The sequence below is a fragment of the Psammomys obesus genome, unplaced genomic scaffold (assembly GCF_907164565.1).
Source record: "Psammomys obesus unplaced genomic scaffold, mPsaObe1.curated_primary_1811, whole genome shotgun sequence".
In the NCBI taxonomy this organism is placed as follows: Eukaryota; Metazoa; Chordata; class Mammalia; order Rodentia; family Muridae; genus Psammomys; species Psammomys obesus.
The window spans coordinates 62,911,544-62,926,665 of NW_026585644.1; the positions used below are offsets into that span (position 1 = coordinate 62,911,544).

The 15,122-nt window shown below is 37.9% G+C and overlaps 1 protein-coding gene across 18 annotated transcripts in view; it reads left to right on the top strand.

Annotated features, from left to right (window-relative positions):
- Positions 1-15,122, top strand: part of Nrcam (neuronal cell adhesion molecule) — a 180,952-nt gene that overhangs the window by 143,119 nt on the left and 22,711 nt on the right. For 5 of the 18 annotated variants that reach the window (XM_055621095.1, XM_055621119.1, XM_055621138.1 and 2 more), the window contains 6 exons: positions 962-1,187; positions 1,661-1,776; positions 3,203-3,407; positions 5,205-5,327; positions 5,902-6,078; positions 7,450-7,485. In XM_055621095.1, the coding sequence (XP_055477070.1) occupies positions 962-1,187; positions 1,661-1,776; positions 3,203-3,407; positions 5,205-5,327; positions 5,902-6,078; positions 7,450-7,485 (883 nt within the window). Of the gene's footprint in view, positions 1-961; positions 1,188-1,660; positions 1,777-3,202; positions 3,408-5,204; positions 5,328-5,901; positions 6,088-7,449; positions 7,486-13,321; positions 13,445-15,122 lie in introns of all 18 variants that reach the window. The other 13 variants (XM_055621111.1, XM_055621157.1, XM_055621192.1 and 10 more) reach the window with 4 other exon arrangements.

Genomic DNA, 15,122 nt, shown 5'->3' on the forward strand with positions numbered 1-15,122 from the left:
TTGAGTTCAAGGTCAGCCTGGTCTACATAGTGAGTTCCAAGATAATCAGGGCTCTTACACAGAAAAACCCTGTCTAGGAGAAAAAAAAAAAAGCCCTTTGAGCTGGAGAGATAGCTCAGAGGTTAAGAGTACTGACTGCTCTTCCAGAGAATCCTGGCTCAATTCACAGCAGCCAAATGAAGCAGAAGAGGAGAGAAAAAAAATAGTGTCCTATCTCTGGGGGCCAAAATGGACAGGTGAGAATCTGAGCTTTGGTACTTGTAGATAGTTGTCAAGTATCTGTCAGTCATCTATAAGATAGGAATAATAAAAATACCTCACTCAAATATGTACTCAAAAAATGCTGGCTGTTATCATCATCAGAAAGACCATTTGGAAGACATGCATCAAGCTATTCCCAGTAGTTAAATTATTATTATGATCATTCTTACTTACTTTATCTGTGTATTCTGGATTTGAAAAATCAATATTAAAATAAACATTTATTTTTATAATGTCAAAATTTTAGATCTATGCATGCACACAGACACACACATATATACTCATGTGCATATTTATATGTACATAGAATAGACAAATATAATTTTTTAATAAAGAAACAGTTCATAAGTTTCCATCTCCAGGTGAACAATTATGAGGTATGACACAAATAGAAATATATAAAGTGAATCTAGATAACTAGAATGTTTTAAGACTCACTGACACATATTATGGAGCCAGTGTTTGGAAGGTTCATCATGTGTTATTTACTACTTTAGAATTACAATATACAACCTTTAAAGTTTGGTTCCAAACAAACTTTTGATCTCGTCACAAGTGAAAAAAGAGAATAGTCTCTGTAGAAGTGAGTTTTTAATAGCTTGCATTTTAGTGTTTCAGCATTCGCTTTATTTAGTCTAGGAATTGTATTTGCTATTCCTGTGAAAAGCTGTCCAGTTACTCTGTTTGGCTTTTTTCATAGCCCTTGAATGGTTTTGAATCGAATGGGCCTGGCCTTCAGTACAAAGTGAGCTGGCGCCAGAAAGATGGTGATGATGAATGGACGTCTGTGGTTGTGGCCAATGTATCCAAATACATTGTCTCTGGCACACCAACCTTTGTCCCATACCTGATAAAAGTTCAAGCCCTGAATGATGTGGGGTTTGCTCCAGAGCCAGCTGCAGTCATGGGGCATTCTGGAGAAGACCGTAAGTGTCCCTTGTTCGTTCCATTCTACTCTTGCCCATATGGGCAGACCTACCAAGGTGCAAACTGAGGCTATTTTCAGAGATACCTAGGTTAGCAAGGGAAGAGGTAGCAATCATTTTGCATATTTCTCTTCATTTGTACAGCCTACTATGTGATAAGCAGTGATTCAGTGCCAAAGAAATTGTTTGGTGGTAGAACGCTTTCCTGACTTGTGTAAAGCTCTAGATTCCAAATGCAGAGCTTGTCGGTGGGGCAAATGAAAGTTCACAGTGTTAAAGTTGCTTTCATAGTTTCACAGTTGAATGAATAATAAAATGTCTACTTTAACTGTCAACAGTCCCTATAATAGGATTCTATAGTATAGTGTGGAGTGTGCTTCAAGCCAAAGTTATTGAATATTGTGACATTTTTGCATGAAATACAACATAGCAGCTATTTTCACCACTACCACGCTTTCTTGTCTTGTTTCTAGTTCCAATGGTGGCTCCTGGAAATGTGCGTGTCACTGTGGTGAACAGTACCTTGGCAGAGGTACATTGGGACCCAGTACCTCTGAAGAGCGTCCGAGGACACTTACAAGGCTACCGGGTAGGTGAAGGGAACACTTTGTGTTCTTTGATTAGTATTAAGGCTGTGGTGAAGGCCGCTTGTTACGCATACCATTTTAAGTTGAAATTATGTGGTTGAATCATTAAGTTGAATTATCTGTTCACGGACTTAAGAATTTACAAGTTCCTTTGCTCACTGTCCCCAGCCACACCTAAAGACCCAGATAGAGATGACTTGAAATATCACTTATCTAGGGTGATAAAATGATGTTTTCTCTATGTTTCACAGGTTTCTCACCTTTTTGGAATTATTCTGCTAACTAAACAGTACATGTGAAATAAGGCAAACTGTTTTTTTAAGAATTAGAATGTCACAAATTGCACCTAGCTTTACAATAATATGGAAAGCACTAATAAATGAGGTTACACTTTAAGAATCTGTGGCCCATAACTGAGTCATTCTTATGAGTATTTTTTTTTCAAAAAAACATGGGAACACTGATTCCTAGAGATGTTTTATTCATTTATAAAGAACCCCACACTAGCATCACTACTTTGATTTGACACTGACCCCTAGAGGATTTTTGTACTGTACTGTATTTTCCCTTCACCACCACCCCCGCATATGTTAATTTATCTTGAAAAAAATGCCTTTAAATTCCTAGGAAGCCTTCAAGAAAATGTAATATACAAAAATTCTCTCATCTTTTGACCAAAGTTAATCAACACTTGACTTATCTTTCCAAAACCTGTGCCTGCATTTTAAAAGTATCTTTAATTAGATGGCTTGCAGTATAGGTTCATATGGCCTTGGAAGAAATCCTCAGTAACCCATAAGCTCAAGGTACCACAAAAACAGGATAAAAGCCTTGTTAGGGTGAAGATTAAATTAAGTGATGTGCTATGTATAAGAGTATATATACTCTATAAGAGTATATAAACAATGGGCAGTAAAAATCATATAAGTTAAATCATTATGGCCATTTTTTTTCATTTCTGAAAGAACTAAGTGAGCCCTATTCATTTCATTTCTATTTTAATTCATTCATTTATTACTTTGTTAAAATAATAAATCACAGCTTCATCATGTAGACTTGCTTCCTTGTTATCTGTAGGCTTCTGTCCCTCTTGTGTAAGAACTAGTATCCATTAGTTTTACTAATTATGTAAAATTCCCCAAACTATTTTTATGAAAAACAGCAGTTCAGCTTTAAAAATTATGTGTGTATACACATGCATGTTCACTCCTACAAGTAGGTGAGTGAGTAAGATGAGGGCGATGATATCTAACAGTGAGTGTATGGAGGTCCAAATGTAGGATCCAGGGATCAAACTCAGGTTGACAGGCTTTCACAGTGAGGACCTTCCCCTGCTGGGCCCCCTCGCCAGCCCCAGTGCTTTGGTTTTGTAACCATGAATTATATTGACTTCTTGTGACTCCCTGACTGGGGTTCTTGCTTCTTCAGATTTATTACTGGAAGGCACCGAGCTCATCTAAAAGAAATAGACGCCACACTGAGAAGAAGATCCTCACCTTCCAGGGCAGCAAGACTCACGGCATGCTTCCAGGGCTGCACCCATACAGCCACTATGCACTCAATGTCCGAGCGATCAATGGGAAAGGGGAAGGCCCAGCCAGTACTGACAAAAGCTTCCATACTCCAGAGGGAGGTAAGGAATGAGTGTGTGCCTGGGATCAAAGAGCACACAGCATATCCTGAAAGGTTTTCTATTACGGAAGGCCCTCCATTGAGAGGATACTCTTGAAGTTAAATGCGTGATTATAAATAATCACAGCACACACAAAACTGGCAAAATGTCACTCACATATGACCAGTGGCAACACACAATGCTTCAGAATCCAGAATGCTGTTAGCAGATGCCTTCTTCCCCTTAAATTTTTTCTCCTCATTCATGCTATCTGAAACAATGTTAATGTAGCATTTGAGTCATTAGCTTTCTGAGCTGAGTCACATTCTGTGACTTCCCTAAGCTTCAGTAGAAGCGTCTCTCCTCTGGAAAGTGTGAGTGCTGGAAGGAAGATGTAAGACAATACTCAAAAAGAAAGATGTTTCTGTAAGTTGGAGTTGACTCACACGCTTTCATGATTTCTTGTATCTTATAACGTTGTCCTGACTTAGAAGAGTAGAAGTCTTACATCAAGCTTCAAGGTGCCGGAAACTGCAGCACTCCCAGTGCTAAGGTAGAAGGGCTCTTTCCCCTGTAATCTCTCACCACTGAGGCCGCATGTGTCAAGGGGCTTAGAAAAGATAAACAGGATTAAAGAACGAAAGAAAGTGGGGAAAATGATTTGTCACAACCCTATCAAAAAACACAGCTCCTACAAAATGCAAGTGTGAGAAAAGGAAAGGACATCATGCATGATCTTTGGTGTCATGAATACTAATTTGTGGGCCAGAAGCCCTTAGCCTGCAGACTGTGTAGTCCTTGTGGGATCTGCTGAGACATTTAAGGACTACCATGAACTTCCTGCAACAACACAATGCAGCGTGTCAACACATTTTTTTCTAGAGAGAAGAGACCTATGACCTCCAAAAATTAAGAACCAATTAGGTTGAATCTTAGAAGCCTGTGGCAAGCATGATTACAGGCCTCGGCAAAGGACAGGAAGAGGAGAGAAGCAGAGGATCTGGTTGAGAAAAGAGTTTATTGCCAAGATTTAGCATCCCAGGAGATGGTAAAAACAAGAACACCAAATTGGCTCTCTGGTTTCTGACTAGAGTGAAGCAGGGATAGCAGTGTCATTAATTGGTTTCTAGGAAATATGGAAAAAAGGCAGCATCCTGATGGAGGTCAGCTCTGATCCTCTTAAAGGTGGGAGTTGAAAACTGGGGCTATTCCATCTGATAATTTGCCAGCTTCTGTGCAGGAAATCTGAAGCCCTTAGGCCTTCTCCATCCTGGGGTAGGGAGTGAGACAACCTGTGGGGCTCTTGCTTTTACTTTCAGATCATGGGAAGCTATGAGCACTTGGGATAAGCACATCTCAGCACTTGGGCAAACTGGCCTATGCCCAAAGCCCATCAGGCGGGGCACTGGGACTATGAGGACACACCTGGTTTGTTGGGGAAACAGTATTTAATGGACCAGAACACAGCTGCTTCCTCTGAAAGGCCTGCTTAGGATGGTCTCCCTTAGCAACCACTTTGCTTTTACAAATTGAGTTAAGTGCTGCCTACTTTAAAATAGATTATTTGAGTCCCTATAAAGACAGTCACAATATATTTTGAGAAGATGATTTAAATGAATTTAAATGGAAGTGATTTTTAAAAAATATAAGAGAAGAAAAGAAATAAGTCTCTGCCACAGATTTGTGTTAATGTATTTTCAGCTGAATCATAAACCCAAACTGGAAACGAAAACCTGGATCAATTGTGTAAATAGGACAAGTGTGTTTGCTTTGGAATGTTCTTTACAAATTGTGTTGACTGTTTGTTCTCATTAAAAGTCCCTAGTGCTCCCTCATCTTTGAAAATTGTCAATCCTACACTGGACTCTCTCACTTTGGAATGGGACCCACCAAGCCAGCCAAATGGCATCCTGACTGAGTATGTCTTAAAATATCAGCCAAGTAAGTCACCATGATAAGGAGAAGTTGGATTTTAAATGAACTTCTGTTATAAAATGCAAGCTGGTTATTTTTATATATACCTTCAAGTATTAGTCCAGAAAGAGCTTCAGAGCATACTTGTTATAAAAAAATATTATATGTGCTATTGAAAATTAAGTTATTTTTTGAATAATACAGGTTATTAAGCGTGGGCCTGAAGGGAGGGTCCTATCATTAGATTAGGAGACTATTATGTGACAAAAAAAAAAAAAATGAAGAGGAATTTTTTTGGCCACGGATTCCTAAAAGAGTGTTGGAGTTATTAACAATGTTGAACTTCATCAGCAAAGACAGAATGAAAACTGCTATTGTAATCCAACTGTCAAATTTTCCTAGTGTGTAAGCCATTTGTTTACTATATGTTACATTTTACAATTTTAATGGTCGTTAGTATGTTAGCCAATGAATAAGGAGAATTGTAAAAGGCTTGTATACTGGGAACATTATTTTTTGAATATTATTAATAATACTATTTGCAATAGTATTTCTGTGACAGCTAATGGAGAATCCACTGTTTGTCACTTCTCATTGACAGTTAACAGCACACATGAACTAGGCCCTCTGGTAGATTTAAAAATTCCTGCCAACAAGACACGCTGGACTTTAAAAAATTTAAATTTCAGCACTCGGTATAAGTTTTATTTCTATGCACAAACATCTGTGGGATCAGGCAGTCAGATTACAGAGGAAGCAGTTACAACTGTGGATGAAGGTAAGATGGGTATGTATAAAATCTGTATAATTACAAGTATCAGGGAATTTTTAGAAGCATTAAAATGTACTCTTCTTTTTCTCTTGCCATGGGATATCTATCTTATCTAATAATATATTTATTTGTAATATCTCATCCCAATGTATGGTAAAAATCAGTTATTTTGTTCATTTATTTGGGTGTTTATTTTTCAAGCCTATATGAAGTTTCTAAACTTACATTTTAAAATATTGGAATAGGTGGCTAAGATGGCTTGGTGCTTAAGAGCACTTACTGCTCTTGCAGAGGACCTAGGTTCAGTTCCTAGTACCCATTTGGTAGCTCACAACTGCTTATAACACCAGTTCCACTGGATATGATGCTTTCTTCTGGTCTCCACAGGCACCTGATATGCATATGGTGCACATAAACTCATGCAGACACACACACATACAAATAAATAAATCTTTTAAAAATATTGGATCAGGAAGAAGAAAGAACAATACTGGTCACATTTGAGTTCAAGGTTCAATGTAACTTTTTGCCTATACGCATGTACATATATGTGACTATATATAATTCTAGCTCTAGGTCCTAAGTCTTGCTTGTCTATATATTGATTTAGACTTTTTAGAAAAAAACTAAAAATAATTATTAAATAATGCACTTATTTCATGCATAACAAAGAAACATTGTATTTTGGTATGTCATCTTTAGAGGAAGCAAAAAATGTCCCATTAAATTGAGTATTTTAAAAAATCATTCAGAAATTTTTTTGATTAAAGGGGAAATGATGCTAAAGAGATAGATCAGTGGTTCTGAGCACTTTTGTCTTACAGAGGACCCAGGTTCAGTTCCCAGCATCCACAGGATGGCTCACAACCATCAATAAATACAGTTCCCAGATATCTGATGCCCTTTTCTGACCTCAGTGGGAACCAAGCATGCATGCAGTGCACATTCATAAATGCAGGCAAAACATTTACACTTCACATGTATAAAACAGATAAACCTAAAAGTATTTTAAGTATTGTGAAAGATTTTTTTGTTTTGAATGTCTCTAAATTGTAGAATTTCTTAAGGACTATTCATCTGGTTATTGGTTATCTTCAGTAGCTTCTACGGCATATGAAATTAAAAATTCTGTCCAAAAATGGGTCAAAACATCCTAAGCCTTCTTAGAATAATGCACCTTAAGTAATGTTTATATTTGACTATGGAGTAAGTTTGGGAAGAACAATACATTTTTGTCCCTGTGCCTAATGTAATAGGCTTCATTCTTCTTGCATGCTTTAGCATTTTAATAAGTGTTCTTTAAAATATGGCTGTACATGCTCACGGGTGTGTTACATCTAACTATCTAGTGTCCTGTTTCTGTTTCCCTTCATCAAGCTGGTATTCTTCCGCCTGATGTAGGTGCAGGCAAAGGTAAAATAATTCATCTGCATGACTTTATACTTGTATGAACTTTGTAATGTTAAATGTGGAGAAGTGCAGCATGGGTAAAAATGAGAAAATAAAATATTTTCAGAACCACCAAAAGGAGAATATCTGGTCCAATAGTGGCTTTGAAATTAGTTTCTACGTAGTTTTGAGTAGAAAATCGCATGTTTAAACTCACAATTTTTTTTTCTCAAGACTTGTCCCTGGTGAAAATCCTAATTTTAGATTATAAGAGTATAATTTGGGTTAGATCAGATGGAACCAAGACTGAAGATTTGTCACAGATCTTCCATATGGCCATGTCACATATCAGGAATTTGAATCCTAGATGAAAACAGCCTTCCACAAATAGCTCAACTGAGCTTCTGATTGCCATCTGACCTGGCCTCACTCCTGAGTGACATAGGGTACTTCCATTTGATAGCATTACAACATACTATCTTTTTGAGCTTTGGCTTAGTGATACCCCACAACTGATCTGTGACAGTCTCTGCACATAAGTGTTCCAGTCAGCCTCCATGCTTTGCTCAGCTGTCTCACTCTATCATGTCTTTGCCACTAACTGCTCAAGTCTCCCCTTCCTGAGCTATAGTCAATGATCCTCAGTGGATGGCATCTACTCTCCTTTAGTTCTGACTGCCCTCTGTGTCCTAAACACTTGCTGCAGAATGTTGTTTGATAACTTGTAATAATTCTTCCACCTGTAGCAAATACCCCACATTTGACTTCTGGCTATTGGTCCACCAGGCACATAGAAAGCAGCTATGTGCTTGCCTCTGAGAACTGTCTCCCAGTGAAGTAGCGAAATACCCACAGTCAGGACTTGTCCTGGGCTGTAAGAGACCAGATGAGTATAAATAGAAGGGAAGGAAAAGAACAAGAGAGCTGGGAGTCTTGTCTTAAGTGTGTCCACGTCCACTATTGTAAGCTTCAACTTGATATATATTTTCTATTTTCTTAGAAATTCTGCTTATAGCCAGAGCCTTGGTGAATTGCAAGATTAATTTTAGAGCAAATGAATCAAAATTATATTCATTTTCAGTCATTTTAAATTATATTTGTGGTTTTAGACTTAAAAGGACAACGTTGTAGCAGTTCTAAGCTTCTACTGTATGTAGAGTAACTGTTCTATATGCATATCTCTTTTCTGGGATATGCTAAAAGGATGGGTAGTTGTACAACAAGCTATGCTATGTAACTTTGACTCAAAAATTCCACTGAAAGCCTGGCTGCCTTATGTCTGTGTCCATGGCCAGTGGCAGCCAAGAACTTGTGCTTCCCTGGGGCTGCCAGTGACACAAGTCTGTGCTTCCCTCTTGCTGGTCATATTTCAATACAGTAAACTCTATTTTAAACTCAAATGAAAATAAATCTATATTAAAAGACTTTTGGGTTTTATTAGATGTTACCAAATTCAACTGTGGACAATTTATGAGAGAAAAACAAAGCTGCACATGCTTAGTACACTCTCCTCAGTATAATTGAGTTGAGAAAAAGCTGAGCATGGTACTTTAATCCCAGCACTCAGGGAGGCAGAGACAGATCACTGTGAGTTTAAGGCCAGCATAGTCTACAAAGGCAGTCCAGGATAGCCCAGGACTGTACATAGAAGCCCTGTCTCAGAAAAAAAAAAAAGGAAAATAATTAAGTTGTGAATAAATCATTAGGAGTCCATTTTGATCCATTCCTTGTCTGATTCAAAGCATCAATTACATAAAAATTACCTTGTTTGGCAGTTCTTGTTCCATTTCTATGGTTCTTTAGATGATCTCAGGGGCCAGGGCTCTGGGAGCTAGCTCTGAGAAGGTTTATCAATGAAATGAAACAAGACCTTAGCAAAGTGGATGTGGGCTTTGCCCCCACCCCACTGCTAGAAGATCTGTATCCCTGTGTCCCATCACTTTGACACTGATGCGCTTGACACCAGACACCAGAACAGATTTGTGGAGTAATTAGTTGATACAGGAATGTGGAGAAATTAGTAAGCCTGTGCTCTGCTTAATTTGCAGCCACCATGGTCACCCCAGGACTGAATGGAAAAGCTCCACTAGGCCACAGCCAGTGCTGAGTCCTCCCTGGGATATGACTCTCACTAGATGATTTTTACTAGAGTAAAGATCCAATAAGTTAAAAACTCAAGTTTAAAGTTCATGCCTTTATTTGACCTGAACAACAGCAACAAAATCCCACACAAATGTGTTTGAACACTCAGTGTAGCAGGTAATGCTGTCTCCTTGGCACAGATAACACAACTACTTTTTAAATGACACTGTGAATCAAGAAAGTTTAAAACAAGACTTTTCCCTTCACATGCTTGAAATGTGGCAGCACAATGCCAAACCTGTAGTATGAATGAAATGCTACATGAGCACCAAGAAGGAGAGCATTTATTTGGCCCAGCAAGGTCAGGAAAGGCTTCACAAAGAACTTACCTTAGTGCTGGGTCTTGAAGGCCAATTTTCTCTAACAAGTGAGTCAAGGTTGAATTCTTGGTCAGAAACACAAACAAAGGCCAGGATTAGAAAACCCACAAGATGCTATGTTATAGCTAGCAATGTACTAGTGGAAAAGAGATGCCCTTGAGTTGTGACTGGATTGGAGGCCAAAGGTGAATAGCTCTAGCAGCCACAGAAGCCTGTAATTAGAGGTAAGTCCTTGAGTTTTAACAGGGAAGTTTTGCAGTTTAGGAATGTGGCTGCGGAGAAAGGTTCACTGTGGTAAGAGGTAGGCAAGGAAACCCTTGGAGAAGCCAAGCTCAGAGATAGCACTGGGAGCCCCTTGTTCATTGCCTGGGATGCCAAGCACTCAGTGAGCAAGAAAGTGGAGCAAGAACAGCTAACAGGAAGAAGGTTAGAACTCCTTGTTGTAAAAGTGGCCAAGCAATACAACCTGAAGAAACTGTAATCTGACATTGAAGAGAAAAATAAATACAGGTTTTAGTAAAGACACTTTAGGTACAGTTAATAACACATTAGAGATCTAAAATACGTCTGTCTTAAAATTGGAAGTTTCCTCACCTGACTTTAGCTTCTAGCAGTCACCCTTCTGCCCTATCTTTCTGTTTGGCTGCTTTAGATTCCATATGTAATTAGACTCTTTCTGAGTCTGGCTTATTTCACAAATAGTGTTTTCTTCTTCTGTAAGACTGAGTGGTATTCCTTCATGTGCACGCCAGTTATGGTTATCTGCTGATCTGTCCAAGGACCTTTCCTTAGTTTCCCTGTCCTTATTCACAAAGAGTGCTTCAGTGAACACAGTGGGACTGACATATCTTCAGAACACCAATTTAATTTTAGTAAAGCTGGAAATAAAAATGTAAGTGTCAGAACAATCCAGAAAAGAAGCGCTAGAAAGAAAGCAGAAAAGGATATTCATAGATACTACTGTTTCAGGACCGACTAGATGACTCATCTGGTAAAGATACTCGCCACCAAGCTGATGACCTGAGTTTAATTCCCAGAGCCGGTCTGGTGGAAAGAGAGAACCGATTTTCACAACTTGTTCTCTGACCACCACCCAAGAGCCATGTTGTATGTACACATATAAGCACACACATGCACATGTGCACACACACACATACACAGACACACACACACACACACACACACAAATGCATGTAAATAAATTTTTAAAACTTTAAGCTTTAAAAAGCCAGATGTTGGGCTGGAGAGATGGCTCAGAGGTTAAGAGCACTGGCTGCTCTTCCAGAGATCCTGAGTTCAATTCCCAGCAACCACATAGTGACTCACAACCATCTATAATGAGATCTAGTGCCCGTTTCTGGCAGGTAGGTGTACATACAGACAGAACATTGTGTACATAGTAAATAAATAAATCTTTTTTTTAAAAGCTAGATGTTATCTGGTTAAAGTTATTTAGCTACGGTTCTGCTTTCAAGAAACTACAGTTATTCCAAGATTAAATTCATCAGTTTTATGATGTCACAATAATTTTTTAAGACATGCTCACATGTATCCTAAGCTAGCCTTGTCTCCTAGAGTGGCCTAGAACTTGATATGTAACTGAAGAAGAACCCTGACTTCTCACACTCCTGCTTCTACCTCCAAGTTCTGGGACTGCAAGAATATGCCACCGCACCTGGATTTATGCAATGCTAGGGCCACTCCTAGGGCTTCATAGACATTAGATGAGCACTCTACCAACTAAATTCCAAGCTCATAGTCCAGAATTTTTAAAAGAACCTTATTATGCCAGGTGCAGTGGCACACACCTGTAATCCCAGCACTCAGAGAGGCAGAGGAAGGTGGATCTCTCTCTGTGAGTTAGAGGCCAGCCTGGTCTACAAAGTGAGTTCAGGACAGCCAAAGCTACACAGAGAAACCCTGTCTTGGAGATAGATGGATAGATAGATAGATAGATAGATAGATAGATAGATAGATAGATAGATAGATAGATATTGGTGTGCCCTAGGTTTCAGCTGGTGATAGTTCACACACATGACCATATAGTTCTTTTTGTTTATTTTACCCCTTGCCATTATCCACTTAAGAAGATAATCTGGGAAAATTAAAATTGTTTTTGGTAATTCAGTAATCACTCTGCCCTCTGCTATTCCTTTTGCATCAACACAATACAGCACAAAGTATGCATGTCACCCAGTTATATCTCACAGGTCAAGTGCGTTTTAAACTGTAATGTGCGTTTTAAATTTTGTATATCCTTATTAATTAAATTTGTCTGTAAACAATATCATACATGTGTACACTGCACACCTTTCTACCATCCCTCTCCAACCCCTCTCCTCCCCACAGATCTCTTTATACACCTCATCCTAAGATATGATACTTCATCAGACAGCATTTAACACAGAACTTCTAAATTATATAACATTTTAGAATTAATTTCAGAGTCCAGGGAAACTTCTCAGTGCTTTCTGATTTCATATCACATATAATTTCTCTGGGAGTAGCAAAAGGATCTTATAATTTTAGCTCACATAGTTCTCACTTTTAGTTGAAGCTATTGGGGTGGGGCTGATAGAATTAGCACCGGGCTGTTCAAATAACACTTCTAATTACTTTAGATATGTTTTTAGTCAGTTGTATGGAGAACATCAAGGAGCCTCTATAATTTGGATCTTTAGATGCTGGTTAGGCTCTCAGATGCTCTTCAGGAAATGCTGTGTAGCCAGAGCCAGGCAAGACTGTCACTGTCTGGGATGTATCATGTCAGCTAGTTCCTGCTCCTTTTATTTCTTCTTGACCACCATGTTTATACCTGTTTCTTCATCATATCCTTCAGTAGGATCCTAGCCAACATCCTCTAATGCACAGATGTGAAATCCTGTAATGAGGAATTTATCAGATCCTCAGATTCTCAGGTTGTGACTCACAATAGATTAGAAGTCATTATTCTAGAGAATATTCTTTTCCTCCCAACATAAATTCTCTGAAGACCTACACTGAAAAGCTAAATAAAACAGAAAAGTAGCCCCATGGTACCTGAAAGTCTGATATCCTCTAACGGCTTCTGCTCTCAGGAAAGTTCATCAGTCACCATTGTCCATCAATAAATGAAGACAGTGACATTTACTGGGACTGGATCTAATGGAAAGCAGTTTACATTACTCAGAACTCATGGACTAGAACTCATAACTTTAATAATATATCACTACTCTGATTATTATAATATTTTAGTAACTGGGTACATCTTTCTATAACAAGAGTAAAAATGCAGAGACTAAATTTTTTACAATAAATTCTAACATTTTATTTGCACAATTTCAATCATTTTATCTTTCAATCAGTGTGTATGGCGCTATAATATGATTGTTTGTTTTGTTTTTCTGTTGTGCATTTAGTCCGAGCAGTAAATCCCAGGATCAATCTCACTGCTGCAGCTGCTGAGACATATGCCAATATCAGTTGGAAATATGAGGGACCAGAGCATGTGAAGTTTTATGTTGAATATGGTGTAGCAGGCAGTAAGATATGATTTATTACCCTGCTTTTGATTTGGGGGACACATTTTAAGAGACCAATAATGTTTACAATTTACTATGGCCGAATTGAAAGATAACTTGATTCCATCAAAATAATCAGAGTCATTTCAATAAAACCACAATGAACCACAAGCCCACATATTTAATATATAAATAGAAATATTCTGTTATCAATAGCCAGGGGTGCATAAGTTCACTGCATGTTATTTTTCATGTCAGAGCACTTTAAATTGGTTCTGTATATGCAACACGTAAATAAAATACTAACCTTTAAGTACAAATAAGACAACTTTTTTTTCCAATTTGGAATTCCTAGAAGTAGAAATCAGATTAACCCTGCAACATTTTACAAGCAATTGAAGAAAATTAAAGCTGTGGGAGCATCCTTTTTTGTCTTGGTGTTTTGTATTACCAAGTTTTATATATTCCAAGTTTACATCACAGCCATGTGTCGTGGAAGGTGCAGGCAGCTTGAGCTTTCAGTGACTTGTGGAAACCCATCCATCACTTGCTCAATTCAGTGTGCCCTACATATCACAGCCCGAATGACCAGTGGGTGTTTGCACAATGTCTGACAAAATGTTGCACACCATCCAATTTTTTATTCAGGCCCTTATCAATCAAATACATATTTTCATAAATAGCAGTCCCTTTAGAAATAACTTGATTTCATCAATTCTTGAAAAATATTAAATTTTATAAGTCAGATACAATTAAAGACATTAAAATTTATCAAAAGATTCATCTTATGACTCTTTATAAACAATTCCCATAGTGCATTGAAGCCACTTAATGTAAAATAGTTCTTAAAGTAAACATCTTGGGAGAAATTCAGCCATTCATGGTCCAAGGAGGACATAAGGCTGTATTCTCTGTATTAAAAAGAATAATGTCCACAATGCGATATGTGTACCTGTGTGCACACTGAGTGTCCAATAGGTTCCTCTTTGAGTATGTTTTCACTTAGCTCCTCATTTTAACTGACTTATTTGAAATAATTAGATCTGCAATATCTAAAATGTTTTGTTCAGTCAGCCTAGATTTTTTTTATTTTTACCTCAAAGAGAATTATACTTTCTTGAAGTATTAAGTAACTTCTGATCCCTTGAAATATTCAAATTTGTTTTTGTTTGTTTGTTGTTTTGCAAAATTTCCATAGGCAAAGAAGAATGGAGGAAAGAAATTGTAAATGGTTCTAGAAGCTTCTTTAGGTTAAAGGGTCTAATGCCAGGAACAGCATACAAAGTTCGAGTTGGTGCTGAGGGGGACTCTGGTTTTGTGAGTTCAGAGGATGTGTTTGAGACAGGACCAGGTGAGGCACACACCACACCAGTTCTGGTTCGTGCTCAGAAGTATAAGCCACCAGACACTCCAGTTAGAGGCTGGAGCTTACAGGGATACGAATGTCTATCTGATTGATTGGGATTTTGCATTTTAATTATGTTTGTCTGCTCGTATTATAAGAGTTACAAGGTTGGACAAATCCTCTTTCAACCACATTATTACCCCAAACTATTTTTAAAGACCTAAATATAACTTCAACTTACATTATTTAGATTTGTATTTCAATTTATAATAATTCCCCTATTTAGGATTCTTCTGAATTAAATTAAAGATAATGTCTGAAATTCTTTTTAGGTTAGAATCACATCTAAGATAG